We start from the raw sequence: 17,505 nt of genomic DNA on the forward strand, positions 1-17,505 counted from the left end.
CATCAAAACAAAGGCGTTTTTCGTTGCAGCGAATCTTCTTACGAAGTTTCAGTCACCAACTTTCTACTCCGAATGCGAAAATATTTTATTGACACCAAGCTACATGCAGAGAAATGATCATCGTAATAAAATAAGGGAAATCAGAGCGCGCGGAAAGATATACGTGCTTGTTTTTTCCTCGCGCTGTTCGAGATTGGAATAATAGAGAATTATTGTGAAGGTGGTTCGATGAGCCCTCTTCCAGGCACCTAGGAGTGATTTGCAGAGTATCCATGCAGATGTGGATATGCTCACACACTTCATCCATCCGACTAACCTTAGATGCAGACTGTAGCTGTAATTGACACTGTATTGGGCTACAGCGAGATTTGAGTCAACATTCACGGCCCGTTGAGATCGAGTAGCACGGAAACGTTCTGCATCCACTCTTAGCTGATCGTTGCCATGCTGATTTCAGAGCACGCGATCAACTAAATTTCTTTTTGCTCGTTGGTCTTCCGATTCTGATGCACATGACTGAGCAACCCGTGAACGATCTGATTCGTTGCTTGCTTGGTGATCCTCGCTTCCTTGAGAAGTGCGTAATCGCTTCTCTTTCGTGCCTGGCTCGTAGATCTACCAACGGGTGTGCATTTAGGAGGCATGATTATTTTGATGCAGACAGCGACAACAATTGTACAAAGTTTCAGCTCAATCAGATGAGCTATTTATTAGGTTGGTACATAAGTTCGTAGCATTTTTGTTTTGCATGTTGGTATTCCGGTTTCTATGCATTTATTTATCGATTATTTGAGCTTATATAGAGTCACTTTGTCATTTGGAGGTAGTGAGTGGAGCTGTGAGCGCTAGAAAATAGCGTCAAGCAGAAAAATTGGAACAATTCCGACATATTCTACTGTTTGTGTTCACTAGAGAGGTGACAGGAGCGGAAGCATCCAGAAACATTTGCCCTGTGTAAGGGGATTACGCCATTTGACGGAGCACAGCAGGAAATGGTTGTCTCTTGTTAAGGAGTATCGTCTTGATATTAGTGTCTCTCCGCGTGCCGGAAGACCTTCGGAGTTCGATGAAGATCGTTTAAACGCATTAATCCACAATGATCCACGTCAGTAAACTCGATAACTAGCAAATGTGATGAACAGTTATCATTCCACCATCGTGCGACATGTGCAAGCAATGGGGAAGGTTCAGATATCGGGTGTATGGGTACCACATGCTCTAAGCCAAAATCACAATTACGCCTATCAGTGGGAGGCCATATGTGCATCTCTGCTAGCTCATCATCAGTTGGCTCGTGAACGACAAAGACCATTCCTATCTTGTATTGCTGCTGGCGATGAGAAATGGTGCTAACATAAGGAAAAGAAAGGAAAGTCCAAACAAGGCAGCAACTCCTCATACAAGGACCTGCGCACATCCACAGAAGATAATGGTACTCGTCTGGTGGAACAGCGACGGTGTGGTGTGCTACGAAACGCTTCTTCGAGGCGTAACTATCACTCTTGACATTTATTGCCCAAAACTGAAGCGTCTTGCAGACGCAAACCAAGAACAAGGACCAGGTGGACTGCATGAAGTGATGCTATTCCACGATAGTGCCCGCCGGCTTTACGCTAGACTTACAAAAAACACTATATAGGAGTTGGGTTGTGAAGTAATTCCACGCATACCTTACTCAGCTGATTTTGAGCCTTCAGATTTTCATATTTTCCGCTTTCTAACGAACAACTTTCAAGTAATTTCGTTCTCGGATGAAAAGCATGACTCGATGAGTTCTTCGCCTTAAAACCTACAGTCGCGGAGTCGAAAAGTTAGCTCAGTGTTGGCAGACTGATGTAAATAGTGAAGTGTAAATAGTGAAGACAGTGCTATAGGCCGTCTTCTGTTCCTATGTATCTATGTAAACGATTTAGGAGACAATCTGAGCAGCCGTCTTAGATTGTTTGCGGATGATGCTGTCGTTTATCGTGTAGTAAAATCATCAGAAGATCAAAACAAATTGAAAAACGATTTAGAAAAGATATCTGTATGGTTCAAAAACTGGTAATTCACTCTAAATAATGAAAAGTGTCAGGTCATCCATATGAATGCTAAAGGGAATTCGTTAAACTTCGTTTACACGATACATCAGTCAAATCTAAAGGCCGAAAATTCAACATAAGGAAAATTCAACATAAGGAACTAGATTCGTCATTAAAGTATCTGTTATGTTTATTAAACTTGGGAGAAAATGCTACGAACGTTGGCACCAACCTAATATTTTACTTACGTATGAAAAATGTTCTGTAGGTTACTTAATTCTATTAAACAAACTGTTACGCAGGACCATCAACTAGTGCGAGCTTACGGAAATCGCAACATATAGGTAGAAGATAAAAAAATCGAGAATTGCAGCAATGTCTTTCTTGCAGTCAGTTTGAACGGAAAACCGGTACATTGTTGCTGAAAAGCTATATAGCTACAAACCATCTCCAGATGATGCCAATCATATAGCAAAAAGTTGCGCGTAAACCGATTTTTTTGTTTTGTTTTGAGAGTGTACATTCCGAACAGACAGACAAACACTTATTTTTTATAGATAAAGATCCTGTAACACAAATTTTGAAAATTATTATCCTGAAAATTAATCTGTATAAGTAGCTCAAATGCTCCTAAGCTCAGGTTCAGTTCGAGTCTGAATATCAAGCAGAATACGCATCAAAGAAAGTTGATTTACATTCCAAATCCAGTTATAAAATTCTAACTACATTACACTAGTCACATTCCATGGAACACAAAGAAAGTGGTCTCTGTTATTTTCTGATTTTATCTTAATGATCTCTAAGCGACTGAGACATATACAACTGAAAAATATTCCTAGTACTGACAGTTGATATTTTTTAGCATTTTTGTTATGCCCAGTTGCAAGGTAAACAGTCCTGTAGCCATACTGTCCTTCTGTTGATAGTACTGCTAGACGAGATAAGCTTTACTGCCTCAGTGCAGAACATAAGAACTTTTAAAATATTTTTAGCATGAAAAAAAAGAACTCACTTCTTGTGTAATGGCCTCAGATTCTGCTACCTACATCAGGACTGCTATGCATCCATTAGGGCAATTCGATACTAGCTATGCTGAGATTTGTACCCTGGTCAGTTTTGATTAACCTCTTATCAATATCAGATGAGCTGGAAACCAAAAAGAAATGTCATAAGAAGATGCCACTGTAAACCTTAAGTGTTTCAGTTTTAAGCTCTTTGTCATTTCTAGTAGATCTGAAAAGATGTTATATTGTTCTGTATGTATCGATCTCTTACCTAATTACAATACTTAAAACAGAGTATTTAGTTACCATTAAATGTTGGTGGGTGTTGGGTAAATAAATTCCCATTATAAGTTTAGTTAAGCGTTCTGTCAGGATTGTGTACTGTTTTTATTCTTTTCATAAAGATTTTTATCTGTTACTCATCATTTATTTCACCTTTATAGTTGAAATCACGAACGATGGCGGTCGAGTTTAGGCTTGTTCTTTGCATCTACGTCACGGATTCTCCTACAGCCAACGAGTGCTCAGTAGTGCTCCCAGCGCTCTGCTATGAATGCAGTAGCCAATGTGAGCATTAAACATGATCGTAGTTATTTAGTGAATTTTTATTCCATTTGTTGCGAATTGCCACTGCTGATGGTGGTGGTAAACGACAAATTCTGCACAAGCAAGCGAGACATAATTTGCAGTACACACGCTTTCTTCGAGCACGGACCACACGTATCCGCCTACCACAACTGTGGCTTGGAACCGGGAACAATGCAATCCCCTTTTCCAGCGTTTCCAATTTGGCGAATTTGTCAGTAGATTAAGCGACATTTCGACATCAAACACAACATTTTAAAACTGTTTAACGACTAAATTTGTTTAGAGACTTCTCTCTCAAATTCTTAAACTACCTTTTTCCAACTACTACATGCAACTTCTCTTGAGAATACATGTGGCGTAACTCTCAGTTCTTTTGGAAAATGCTAACCAAACTCCAAAAGAACAGCTAGAGCAAGGCACTCTGAAATCGGCATTTGTCTTGTACCGCTTAGAGCTGTTCGGGTAGCTTTAATCGATAGATGTCTCGTGCCATTTTGGAGGTGTTGGGCAGCTTTGAATGGCATTGTTATTGTTAAAATTGTGCTTAAGTGTCTTTTGCACATATTCGTTTCTTTGTGTTACATTGTGTATGGTGAGCGAATACAGTGTGGTGTAATGGAATTACCAGTGAAGAGAAAGTGCTACACTCAAATGTACAAAAAATACTGAGGGAATAAGCTGAATTTAAAGGATGGCTGACACCAGCTTCTGGTAATGATATTAAATGTATGTGTCGCTACTGCCAAACTGAATTTTATGCAAAACTGAGTGATATAAAAAACACATTGAAACCAAGAAACATAAACTGAGACTTGATAAAAAAAACGGCACAGACGACCTTGCCAGTACAAAAAATGGACAATATCAGGCCTTCTAGTAAAGCAGAAGCATTACTTGCATTGTTCAATGCTGAACATTGTTCGTTTTTGACTTTGGAGCATTTGGGAGAATTGTGTAGAAATGTATTTTGTGACTCTAAATCCACCACAGACTTATAATTACATCGAATGAAGTGTTCAAACATGAAAAGTGAAGTGTTGGGTACATATTTCAAGGAAGTACTGCAATATCGAAAATGAAAAATTTAATCTGTTGGTAGACGAATTTTAAAACAGTTAGGAACTGCAATAAGATATAGTGAATCACAAAGAAAAACTGTATCGAATTTTTATCTCTTACTCCCATGAAAATGCCAATGTGGAAGGTCAGGTTGATGCAGTCGTAGTAACTTTAAGAGACCACAACCTGGAAATTGAAAATATCGTTGGAGTAGATACAGACAATGCATGAGTTATTAGAGAGTGAATAATGGTCTACACAAAACTTTAAAAACTGATTATGAACTGCCAAATCTTGTACTTGTTCATTGCATATGTCATTCTTTACAACTGGCAGCGAGTCACACTTCAGAGAACACTATACCCCAAAACATAGAATATATGATAAGAGAAACCTAAAACTGATTTTATTCAATCTCCAAGTCGTCAATACGAATACAGACAAATATTTGAAACAATAAATTACGGCAAAGCACCACTGAAAATTCTTAAAGTATGTGCGATGTGATGGCTTTGCATAGAACCAGCATTTTACAACAATGTGATGAACTGAAATTGCACTTCTCTAGATGTGAAACTAGAGAAAATTGTTACACAGCAGAACTGCTCCATTTTATGTTCGAAGATCCAAACGACTTGATGTACTTAAGTTATTTACAAAGTGTTTTAGGTGAAGTCCAAACAGCCATGAAGGCGGCTGAGAGCGAAAACTCTGATCCCACAAAACTGCTGGATACGCTTACTTTTTTTTCGCTCTGAGTTTGTAAAAGGGTAATTTATGAGCCTGCTGTTACCTTGAACGTCCTTACTACATCTGTTCAAGGAAGTCGTCTTAATCCCTATACTACTCTCAGCTATGCTTTTGAAACCTGTGCTAGCATGCTGAACTTGTCTGTAGACAGTATCAAACTTGCAACAAAACGATCCATTGATTTTACTGTGAAGTTTATAAAAGAACTAGAAAATAAACTTCCACCTAATATTGAAATTTTAATGAACAAATCGTCTGACTCCTTCGTTTGTTCTCTGTCTGTCAACAAATTGTCTGTCAGAGAAGTTTTGCCTTGCTCTTACTTCATTGAATTCTATTTTGATGATCAAAAGCACCACAAAAAGAATGAATAAAAATGTTTTGACTATGAGTTACCAATGAATGTACAAAGACTTACTGGAACCATATTTATTACTAAAGATGATAGCAATGCACAGCCATCACTTTCAACTGTGGGGACACTTCAGTACCATTTAATCTGTCTCATTGACAGCTCGGACAATGATGATGAATAAATTTTGTGTGTATGTGTGTGTGTGTGTGTGTGTTTGTGTGTGTGTGGGTAAACAAAAAGATCTGAAATAATAAAAGTATACAAAAATATTTTTGAATTTCAATTCGTCAATTCCCTCAAATTATTTAGCGACATTTAGCGATGTTTCACCTTCAATCTTGCGACATTTGGTTCAGTGTTGTTGCCGACAATGTAGTTTCATGTCTCGAGCTGTGCAAACTGCCATTGTTCATTGATTGGACTATAGCAATGTATGTTCAGTTGAAAACTGCTGGCTTTGAAGCATGGTTCAAAGCCTATGTTAAACTGTAGATTCCCTTCTAATTGGCTGGGGAAGTGAGTGCAAAGCTCAGAGGATAGCCAGGGCAGAAAGAAATGAAGTTTTAAGAGAGGTTAGCTTTAAAGCAAACCATCAGTTTGTGAAAGAAACTAAAAGAACATAATTCTGGCATACTACATCAGTACAAACAGTTGTTGGTTGAAAATGTTCAAAAGTCGCCAAAAATTTTATTGTCACCCAATTATATCTCAGTTGCGTGCAATGCCACCTATCCTTGTAGCTCAGGTCCTGGATACAGGAGAGGGAGGGGGGTGAGGAGCAAGGGGGACCAAACCACCCCATAGCCATCAAAGCCTCTTTTTTTATTTTTTAACTGGATTTAAATTTGTCCACATTAACAAATGGCAAATGTCAGTTGTAATGAATATGAGATTAAATTTTAACTGTTGAGCACTTACAGTGACTACTGGATTGCAAAGTTTTGCAGCAGCGTGAAATCACATGTTGCTTATAAGTTGTCGATACTAAGTTGAGCTTCAGCTCTCTACCTGTTATTGATACATGACGATACACTTTGGGATGAACAACAGTAGCACTATAGCAACATGGCAAACCCGTGTTGTGTATCAACTGAAAAATAAGTAGTTTAACAAGTGTGTTTGAACATGAATGATTCTGTGATATGCCTTCACACAGCCTTGTTACTCCATGTGTGATTTATGCCATAGCTGCTGATTACTCATATCTGCATGCATACATACCTAAAATTGCATCACTTTATAGCAGACATTCAACATTCCCACTCTTATGTCCCTCCTGAGCATAGTGACAAAGTTCTTCTTCTTGTTTTTTCCACATTTCACACTCCACTGAAGTCGAAACTTAACTTAGCTGTAACAGCTCACACTGCCTCCAATCAATAACTACAGAGTGAAACGATTGCATCAGAGATTACTGAACTATGGAATAAAAAAAGTATGGCTTAAAGAACTTAGTGATTACCAATTACTTGAAGGCTTTTAATGCTTTAGACTTAAGAGTATCTCTGAGTAGTGAAGTAACAATCATATACCCAATACAGAAATTGGGCCTATTTCCCAACATATAAAAATATCTGGTGACTGTGCCCTGGGGTCATTGACCAATCACTGAGTATGTGTTTGAAAGATGCTTAAATGATGAACACAGTTTGTGGAAGTTTTAAAATGTTTCACCACACTGATAAAACGAAGAGAGTTGCAGTGCTTTAGTACTGCAATATTACAATATATTACCAATTTTCTCCTATTGATTCCAATTTTCAAACTGTGCTCAAAACTTATGTTGTGTTCAGAGATCACATCACTATTTGAGTGTTACTAATAGTTAGTGAGAAAGGATGGAAACTGAGTTTGGAGACTGTTTTTCCTGTTAAGTTTTCAATTTCAAGATCTACAAGCAGTTAAACCTATAATATCTGGACACAGGCACAGATTAGCCCCTTTCTATATTTGTTATAAACTATTTTGAATTGTTAAGTTTTTAATTTATTACTGTTGCTAAGGTTCCTTTCCCTTTTATTATTTCATAGAAAAGGCAAACGGATAACAAACTTTTAAGTAACATTTTTAGCGTTCTTTTTCTTTAATTATTTCGAATGAAAAATCCATTTTGTAACTGAATATATCCATTTACTTTTTTAACAGATTCTGAATAGAACTGATTTCTTATTGATGAAACTAAAAATGCTCCATGATATGTAAATTAAAAATGGAGGGCGGAGAAAGGAAAGAGAAGGGATTACTGATGTCAGCTGCATTGGAACGTTATGCGGAATCAGCGGCAATCATTGCAAATGTGTGCTGGACCGGGATTCGAACCTGGAATCTCCTGCTTACTAGGCAGGTGCGTTGACCACTGCGCCACCTAGCACAGAATGTTATCGTAACTGCTCAGACTCTCTCGACACGCTTCATGGCAGATCCACATTCTCACTGAGCGCCACCTATCCGCAGTCGCTGTCCAAATGGTTCAAATGGCTCTGAGCACTATGAGACTCAACTGCTGTGGTCATCAGTCCCCTAGAACTTAGAACTACTTAAACCTAACTAACCTAAGGACATCACACACATCCATGCCCGAGGCAGGATTCGAACCTGCGACCGTAGCAGTCACATGGTTCCGGACTGCGCGCCTAGAACCGCGAGACCAGTCGCTGTCCATTCCTCCGTGCTTGTTACTCAGAGATTCATGCAGGAGGTCAGGCATACTTGTGCATCCACACTGAAGAAGGCAGATCCATTGCTTATCATGCACCATGCCACCAAGCATTTGTATAATCATATAAAAATGCTCCTTCAAAAAACTGAAATGAACAATTTAGACAGCAGGCAAAATGGAGCATTTAGCAAGAACAACTACTTGACAATAGTTAAAATTTCACTAATGAACTAATCCAGTAGCCAATATTTATTACCCACTATGTTCATAAATACTCGTTCTATAACGCGTTGATCTGTAAGTTGACTCCTTTCGTCAGAAACGATATCATTCAAAGATAATACTGGTACCAATCTTTCAGAAGCCCAGAACATAATACCTACGATAAATATTGCTGAGCTGCAACGAATAGCCTGGCATACGTCCTTTCAATCTACTTCCAAAAATTGAAGGATCACTGCTCTTGGATTGTAAAGGACAACTGGTACATTATCGTCTGTGCATTGCTGTATCGATTCTTATGTCACATGTGTGATGTTCATTTTTAACTGCTGGTGAACTTGTTAGAATAGCGCTGATAGCTTCTCCCATTTTATATAATAACCCAGTATTTCAGTGCAATGGAAATTTTGTGAATCATCATTTATCCTTTCAAAAAAGTCCTTTATTTAATACCCAAAAATTTTAACGTTGCTCCTATGTCAAATTGATATACCGGTTGTTTATTTGATCATCAGTAGAAAATTTTTAAAAATGTTATAAGCGTAACCAAGCGAATACAGAAAGATACGGGATACTCTAAAATGTACATGTTCAAAGCGCCAACACAAAGTTATTTCAAAACAGCCTTATCCATCCTAGTATCAAACTATACAATGCCTTACCAGATACCATTAAACACATACAAACAAATTGTTTGTAATTTTTTCAGTTCAATGGTGCAATATTTGTGCTACAAAGATTTAAGACGTAAATAAATAAAGAAATAGATAAGGCAGGGATACAGGCTCTGTCGCATACAATCGACTCTAAATTCCATTTCAATAGTGGCAGCCCTGCACGACGACGCTTACAGCAGACGAGACCTGGCACATTGATAGTGTATTGTTTACTCTAGTCAGGCGAGAGGCATGGATGTGTGTGTGATTGTTTTTCTGTAAGTTGCATTGTTTGTAAATTCGACCTACAAATATGGATGAACTGAACAGAGTAAGTACATATGACACGTTATAATTCCTGAGTAATCCTTATGTTAACTTAGTGCATTAAGCACGAGTAATGTGATACTTGAAAATCTTGTACAAGCAGTCCATAAACACATTTCCTCTTTCTGGCTTTGCGCTGTTGTTTCAGCGAGTGCCTAACTGTACGTCAGATGCTAGTGCATTGTTAGAAAAACATACTGTCTTGTTGTTCATTTGCTATGCCTTTTCAGAGGGCCATGGAGATAAGTTAATTAATTTAGTGATAAGCACCTTTAAATCCATGTTGTATGTCATTACTTTATTTCCTCATCCCATACCGCATATAAATTGTTGCTGAATTATAATAAGAGTTGTACAGATACCAAAACCCCTGCTAACGGAACGAGTGAATTCACAAGTATTATATTAATGTCGTAGTCAACCGACGACTTTGTTTTACGAATGCCTCCATCGTCTTCATGGATTTTAGTTCCGTATCTCTGTGGGTTTATTTTGACAAGAGAACTCGACAGTGAGCACTCGAACGCAGACACTTTACAGCATGAAATTAATGTCATACGCTGCACATTCTTTCATAATATTTAAATAACATATACATCCTTTGTTTTCTACCTGAAAAAAGGTTGTATGTGTGTATGCGTATGAATTTACCTTGCAGTTTTCCCTGCTTTGAAGTTAATTCTTATTTAATATTTACAGACACTGCTGGACCTGTCAGAAGATGATATGCGAAGGTAAGTGTAATTGATTATAATGTACTTGGAATTATTTGGTCCACAAGTCAGATGATAAACTTGTGTTGACTATTGAATTTGCAACACTTCCAATGAATCAGTTCATAATTGTTAACTAAGAAATTACATATCTAGAAGCAATCTTTTTTTCTCCACCCAGCTATGATCCTCTTGATTAGCAGTGGGCTTAAAATTTGCAACCTGTAACCATAAAATGAAATACCACTATCTCATTTGAACGTACCAAGTAATTTGTTGGTTTTTCCACCTTTCGGTATACAAGTATTAGGTGTTTTCAGTTATTTCCAGCATACGTTTGCTACAAAGTTTATAGCACATAGTGTCTTCCCACCCAAGTCCTCTTGAGAATATTTCTACTGCACTACAAACAGCCATAATTTTGCGTAGGAATGTGAATTGGGGAAATAGTGCTGCAGAGCGAAGTAAGTCATTTGAAAGGCCTGGGAGAGCTGTTCAGCACTTCTTAAAAGTAAATCCAAGACAGAGTACTTCTCTGTACATAGTCTCATGTCCATTGACAATGCCTAGAACTTAATTCAAAATGAAGTATGGAATCATTGCTTATGTAGTGTTCCATATGCAGGAAATTGAGGAACCTCTTGCTTTAACCAAACCTAGTAAATATCAGGCTGTGAGGAAGTACCTGTTGGAAATGGTGAAGCTTGTTGGATGTTCATACACTGGCATAAAAGGAAAGTCATCTACTTGTACACAAGACACTGAATACGCATAACCAACTAAATAATATGCTTGATGAAGGCCAAGCGGTTTAATGGGATCTACCAATACGAGAAGTCAGTTTTGTCCTGTGATGTAATGGTCGTGTTCCATGTGACAACATAGGTCTAAATGTGCAAACAGATAGAGAATAGAACACTGGTAGTATTTTTTGTACATTAATTAACACAAAGTATAGGTGAGGTGGAAAGGTGGGTGTTTGAGTTTGCGAAACTAACGAATGTGAATTAGTCATGGTGACATACTGATCTGTAATATTGCCCAAGGATAGGTTAGGTTGAAAGTTGAGGTTTTTTTTAGGAGTTCGTGAAATGGTATCAAGGGCTTAAGTCCATCTAGGCTGTGTTAAGGACAGTGGGTGGCTGTCTGCCTTGTCACTGCCAGTGAGCTGCAATGACAGGCTAGGGCAAGTGTTTCTGAGTGGTCCTGTATTTGTACATTGTCTCAAATGTGGCTATGTAACTGACAACACATTCATGTGCCATGGTATGTTCAATCAAATTTGAAGTGCAGGTATGAATATTGTTACACATCTATTGCTTTATTGAAAAGGGTTGTGTTGTTTGACAACAAATCCTTTCTGCTAAATCATATTCACAGTTGTCAAGATGCAACAATTTTTCAGGTGAAGTTGTGGTGGTATAAAATAGAATGATCACATAGGTTCAGTTGCAGGTGATCACTTCAGTTCATTGGTAGAATACTGGGAAAATGTAGTTAGCCTACAAAGGAGACTGCTTACAAAACAGTTTTGTGATCCTTCCTATTGTTTGATTGTGAGAGACCAATACAAAATAGATGTAACTGGGGGTCACTGCCATAAGATAGTATTTTCTTATTTAATGCTCATCTGTACCACAAAGCCAGGGTTGTATTACAATCATTTGATAAGCACGTTGTGGTTATTTCCTATAATTTACATCTGGATATTGCCGAGGGCATGCAGCTTTACTGTATGATTAAATGATGATGGCGTCCTCTTGGGTAAAATATTCCGGAGGTAAAATAGTCCCCCCATTCGGATCTCCGGGCGGGGACTACTCAAGAGGATGTCGTTATCAGGAGAAACAAAACTGGCGTTCTACGGGTCGGAGCGTGGAATGTCAGATCCCTTAATCGGGCAGGTAGGTTAGAAAATTTAAAAAGGGAAATGGATAGGTTAAAGTTAGATATAGTGGAATTTAGTGAAGTTCGGTGGCAGGAGGAACAAGACTTCTGGTCAGTGACTGCAGGGTTATAAACACAAAATCAAATAGGGGTAAAGCAGGAGTAGGTTTAATAATGAATAGGAAAATAGGTATGCGGGTAAGCTACTACAAACAGCATAGTGAACGCATTATTGTGGCCAAGATAGATACGAAGCCCACACCTACTACAGCAGTACAAGTTTATATGCCAACTAGCTCTGCAGATGACGAAGAAATTGAAGAAATGTATGATGAAATAAAAGAAATTATTCAGATAGTGAAGGGAGACGAAAATTTAATAGTCATGGGTGACTGGAATTCGAGTGTAGGAAAAGGGAGAGAAGGAAACATAGTAGGTGAATATGGATTGGGGCTAAGAAATGAAAGAGGAAGCCGCCTGGTAGAATTTTGCACAGAGCACAACATCATAGCTAACACTTGGTTTAAGAATCATGAAAGAAGGTTGTATACATGGAAGAACCCTGGAGATACTAAAAGGTATCAGATAGCTTATATAATGGTAAGACAGAGATTTAGGAACCAGGTTTTAAATTGTAAGACATTTCCAGGGGCAGATGTGGACTCTGACCACAATCTATTGGTTATGACCTGTAGATTGAAACTGAAGAAACTGCAAAAAGGTGGGAATTTAAGGAGATGGGACCTGGATAAACTGAAAGAACCAGAGGTTGTACAGAGTTTCAGGGAGAGCATAAGGGAACAATTGACAGGAATGGGGGAAAGAAATACAGTAGAAGAAGAATGGGTAGCTCTGAGGGATGAAGTAGTGAAGGCAGCAGAGGATCAAGTAGGTAAAAAGACGAGGGCTAGTAGAAATCCTTGGGTCACAGAAGAAATATTGAATTTAATTGATGAAAGGAGAAAATATAAAAATGCAGTAAATGAAGCAGGCAAAAAGGAATACAAACGTCTCAAAAATGAGATCGACAGGAAGTGCAAAATGGCTAAGCAGGGATGGCTAGAGGACAAATGTAAGGATGTAGAGGCTTATCTCACTAGGGGTAAGATAGATACAGCCTACAGGAAAATTAAAGAGACCTTTGGAGATAAGATAACGACTTGTATGAATATCAAGAGCTCAGATGGAAAACCAGTTCTAAGCAAAGAAGGGAAAGCAGAAAGGTGGAAGGAGTATATAGAGGGTCTATACAAGGGCGATGTACTTGAGGACAATATTATGGAAATGGAAGAAGATGTAGATGAAGATGAAATGGTAGATACGATACTGCGTGAAAAGTTTGCCAGAGCAATGAAAGACCTGAGTCGAAACAAGGCCCCCGGAGTAGACAACATTCCATTGGAACTACTGACGCTCCTGGGAGAGCCAGTCCTGACAAAACTCTACCATCTGGTGAGCAAGATGTATGAGACAGGCGAAATACCCTCAGACTTCAAGAAGAATATAGTAATTCCAATCCCAAAGAAAGCAGGTGTTGACAGATGTGAAAATTACCGAACTATCAGTTTAATAAGTCACAGCTGCAAAATACTAACACGAATTCTTTACAGACGAATGGAAAAGCTAGTAGAAGCCAACCTCGGGGAAGATCAGTTTGGATTCCGTAGAAACACTGGAACACATGAGGCAATACTGACCTTACGACTTATCTTAGAAGAAAGATTAAGGAAAGGCAAACCTACATTTCTAACATTTGTAGACTTAGAGAAATCTTTTGACAATGTTGACTGGAATACTCTCTTTCAAATTCTATAGGTGGCAGGGGTAAAATACAGGGAGCGAAAGGCTATTTACAATTTGTACAGAAACCAGGTGGCAGTTATAAGAGTCGAGGGACATGAAAGGGAAGCAGTGGTTGGGAAGGGAGTAAGACAGGGTTGTAGCCTCTCCCCGATGTTATTCAATCTCTATATTGAGCAAGCAGTAAAGGAAACAAAAGAAAAATTCGGAGTAGGTATTAAAATCCATGGAGAAGAAATAAAAACTTTGAGGTTCGCCGATGACATTGTAATTCTGTCAGAGACAGCAAAGGACTTGGAAGAACAGTTGAATGGAATGGACAATGTCTTGAAAGGAGGATATAAGATGAACATCAACAAAAGCAAAACGAGGATAATGGAATGTAGTCGAATTAAGTCGGGTGATGCTCAGGGTATTAGATTAGGAAATGAGACACTTAAAGTAGTAAAGGAGTTTTGCTATTTAGGGAGTAAAATAACTGATGATGGTCGAAGTAGAGAGGATATAAAATGTAGACTGGCAATGGCAAGAAAAGCGTTTCTCAAGAAGAGAAATTTGTTAACATCGAGTATAGATTTAAGTGTCAGGAAGTCATTTCTGAAAGTATTTGTATGGAGTGTAGCCATGTATGGAAGTGAAACATGGACGATAAATAGTTTGGACAAGAAGAGAATAGAAGCTTTCAAAATGCGGTGCTACAGAAGAATGCTGAAGATTAGATGGGTAGATCACATGACTAATGAGGAAGTATTGAATAGGATTGGGAAGAACAGAAGTTTGTGGCACAACTTGTTCAGAAGAAGGGATCGGTAGGTAGGACATGTTCTGAGGCATCAAGGGATCACCAATTTAGTATTGGAGGGCACCGTGGAGGGTAAAAATTGTAGAGGGAGACCGAGAGATGAATACACTAAGCAGATTCTGAAGGATGTAGGTTGCAGTAGGTACTGGGAGATGAAGAAGCTTGCACAGGATAGAGTAGCATGGAGAGCTGCATCAAACCAGTCTCAGGACTGAAGACCACAACAACAACAACAACAACACTGCCGAAGGCTCTCAGTTGCCATCTATAGTCAGTGATTGCTTGAAAACTATCAAAAAATATGCTTGTTTGGTGAATGTAAGTATGTATACTGTAAGTTATGGTACAAGTATAATTTTTGTTGATAGTACTAGTAACATTCACAAGACAACACTCAAAAAGTATTGTAAACAGATTGGTAAACCTATCACACAAACAACATTAGCAGTAGAGAGTATTGAGAAAAACAACTCATTCTAGTTGCAGACAGAAAAGATGAAGTAAAAGAATGTTTCTGTCCCCAAAATCCAAGCAGAGCACCAAGAACAACAGATTAAAAATTAGCCAGTATGCCAGTACAAAATGGTTCTTACAGTGGAATGGACAGCTGAGGAAACTGATACATCTTGTAGGTAACTCCTCTTTTGCCACAAACTCCCCACCTCAGAAGAACAACAGATGGCAAGAAAGAGAGAAACTTTATTGCTAATATGGCTCCCAAAGCACAGTGGTATAGCAGTGATTTCAGGATGCATCCCTTCTTGCACAGAGAACAACAGTGTTTGTGTCCCCGAGAGACTGCCTTTCTGATGTGTGACATCCCTGTTCTGTGTGGTTACAGTCCCTGCAGAGTGGAGAGAGAGAGCTGAAAGAGGCATCCTATTTTTATAGGAAATGTGTATCAGTTCTTGCCCCTCTCTCTCACCACCATCCTACAAGCAGTCACTTTAAGTGCATGTTCTATCTATCTGCTGCCACATGAAGTTGTAGACAAAGAGTCTTGATAAATTCTTGTATTACAGATGAGTAACTATTGTTTATGTTTAAAAAGGTACACTTTAATGTAACTTATTTGCTAACAATAAGCTTGAATAAGAAACTGCAGATAATGGACTGAGCAAAGAGTAATTAACATGTATAGCATTATCAAAAAAATACATAGAAAAAACATAAAAGGACCTTGCACAAATAACAAGACATAAAAAAGTAGTTAACTCTCAACACTCTTCCATAATTAGTTTTCTTCATAATTTCTCAAGCACCCCGAGTCTGTGGTTTTCTCAGTATGCCAGCAAGTTCACTTGAACTTTCCAGATGTTTACTTATGGTCATTCTATTATATTGCTGAATGAACTTCCTTTGAATGTCAGTATGATTCTTGCCTCTTGTTATTTTTCCTTCATAGTTATTTTCAACGTATGTATGGCAGCTTGATTGTCAGTACACAGTTCTGTCAGTTCAGTCAAACCTAAAATTCCAAGTTCTTGTCCAAGATGTCATATCCAACATACACTGCTGGCAGAAGAGATGGTGGCTTGCGTGATTGAAGTTGCCACAAGACATTGCTTTCGGGTGTAACAGCAATGTGTCCTCCTCGCAGGATAAGAACTCCTCTGCAGCTGGAGCATCTTGTTGAGATATCACCTCCATAATCAGGATCAGGAAAGACAATCAGTGTTGAGTCTCCATCTAAGAATATATCGAACTTCATAGTTCCTTATAGGTACTGAAAGCGATGTTCGACATTTTCCAATGACTAACCATTGGTTTATTACTAAACCTGCGTAAGTAATTAACAGCAAAACTGACGAGATTTTCACTGACATCATCGACAAGATTATCTTTATCACCATAGGTGGTGCTACTGGATTCAAATCATCAAACTTAAACCACCATAAGATTTCCATTGTATGCATAGACAAAAATTCCCTCTAAACTTATTTTAAATTCCATCCTAAGATATGACATTTGATATCAAAATATTTTGTGAAATGTTATTTCAAACTACTGATTCAACTTGTTCAAAGCCAGTGATGCTGTCTGTCGGCCTTCCAGTGACTAACCCATCATCAACAAACAATGCTATAATGATGCTTCTGTCTTCTTTATCTTCATTGCAGTAGCTACAAGGATCATCGTCAGTGTTAACAAATCCTAGTGACATCAGATAATTTGAGAACTTCTCATTCCAGGTCTTTTGAGCTTGTTTTAGGCCATATAAACTCTTTTTCACCTTGCAAACTCTATTTGTACCATCGTTGAATCCATGAGGTTGATTCATGAAGATTTCTTGTTGCAGATTGCTGTATAGAAATGCGGTCTTTACATCAAAAGTTGTTATTTTCGTTGTATTTGTAGCAGCAAGACTAAGAAGCAGCCTAATTTATTCATAATGTACTACAGGACTAAAGGTTTCTGAATAGCCCAGTCCTTCCTCTTGCAGCTAGTACAATTCAGCAGGACTTTTTCTTTTTATTGCACTTCTTCCACTTTTATTTAATGTAAAGACTACATAATTTATTGTTTTGGCCCACAGATTCTCATTCAGTCTTCGTACATGTATTGCTGATTGTTCTGACTTGACAACTGTATTTATTTCTCTTTCAGTTCTTCCATTTAGTTGAGGCATGTACGCGTTGATCCTGATGTGAAACACTCCAAG

The 17,505-nt window shown here is 38.3% G+C and overlaps 1 protein-coding gene and 1 non-coding gene across 2 annotated transcripts in view; one reads left to right on the forward strand and one right to left on the reverse strand.

Moving 5' to 3' along the window:
• Window positions 1-8,075: 8,075 nt before the first annotated feature.
• Trnat-agu lies at window positions 8,076-8,148 on the reverse strand. Its single transcript has one exon. It is a non-coding gene; the product is annotated as a tRNA-Thr (tRNA).
• A 1,375-nt stretch (window positions 8,149-9,523) lies between these two features.
• Window positions 9,524-17,505, forward strand: part of LOC124622017 (RING finger protein 121) — a 103,578-nt gene continuing 95,596 nt past the window's right edge. The window contains exons 1-2 of the mRNA XM_047147569.1: window positions 9,524-9,645; window positions 10,341-10,375. Coding sequence (XP_047003525.1) covers window positions 9,628-9,645; window positions 10,341-10,375 — 53 coding nt within the window. The 5' untranslated portion in view covers window positions 9,524-9,627. The remainder of the gene's footprint in view (window positions 9,646-10,340; window positions 10,376-17,505) is intronic.

The sequence above is a fragment of the Schistocerca americana genome, chromosome 7, assembly GCF_021461395.2.
Source record: "Schistocerca americana isolate TAMUIC-IGC-003095 chromosome 7, iqSchAmer2.1, whole genome shotgun sequence".
In the NCBI taxonomy this organism is placed as follows: Eukaryota; Metazoa; Arthropoda; class Insecta; order Orthoptera; family Acrididae; genus Schistocerca; species Schistocerca americana.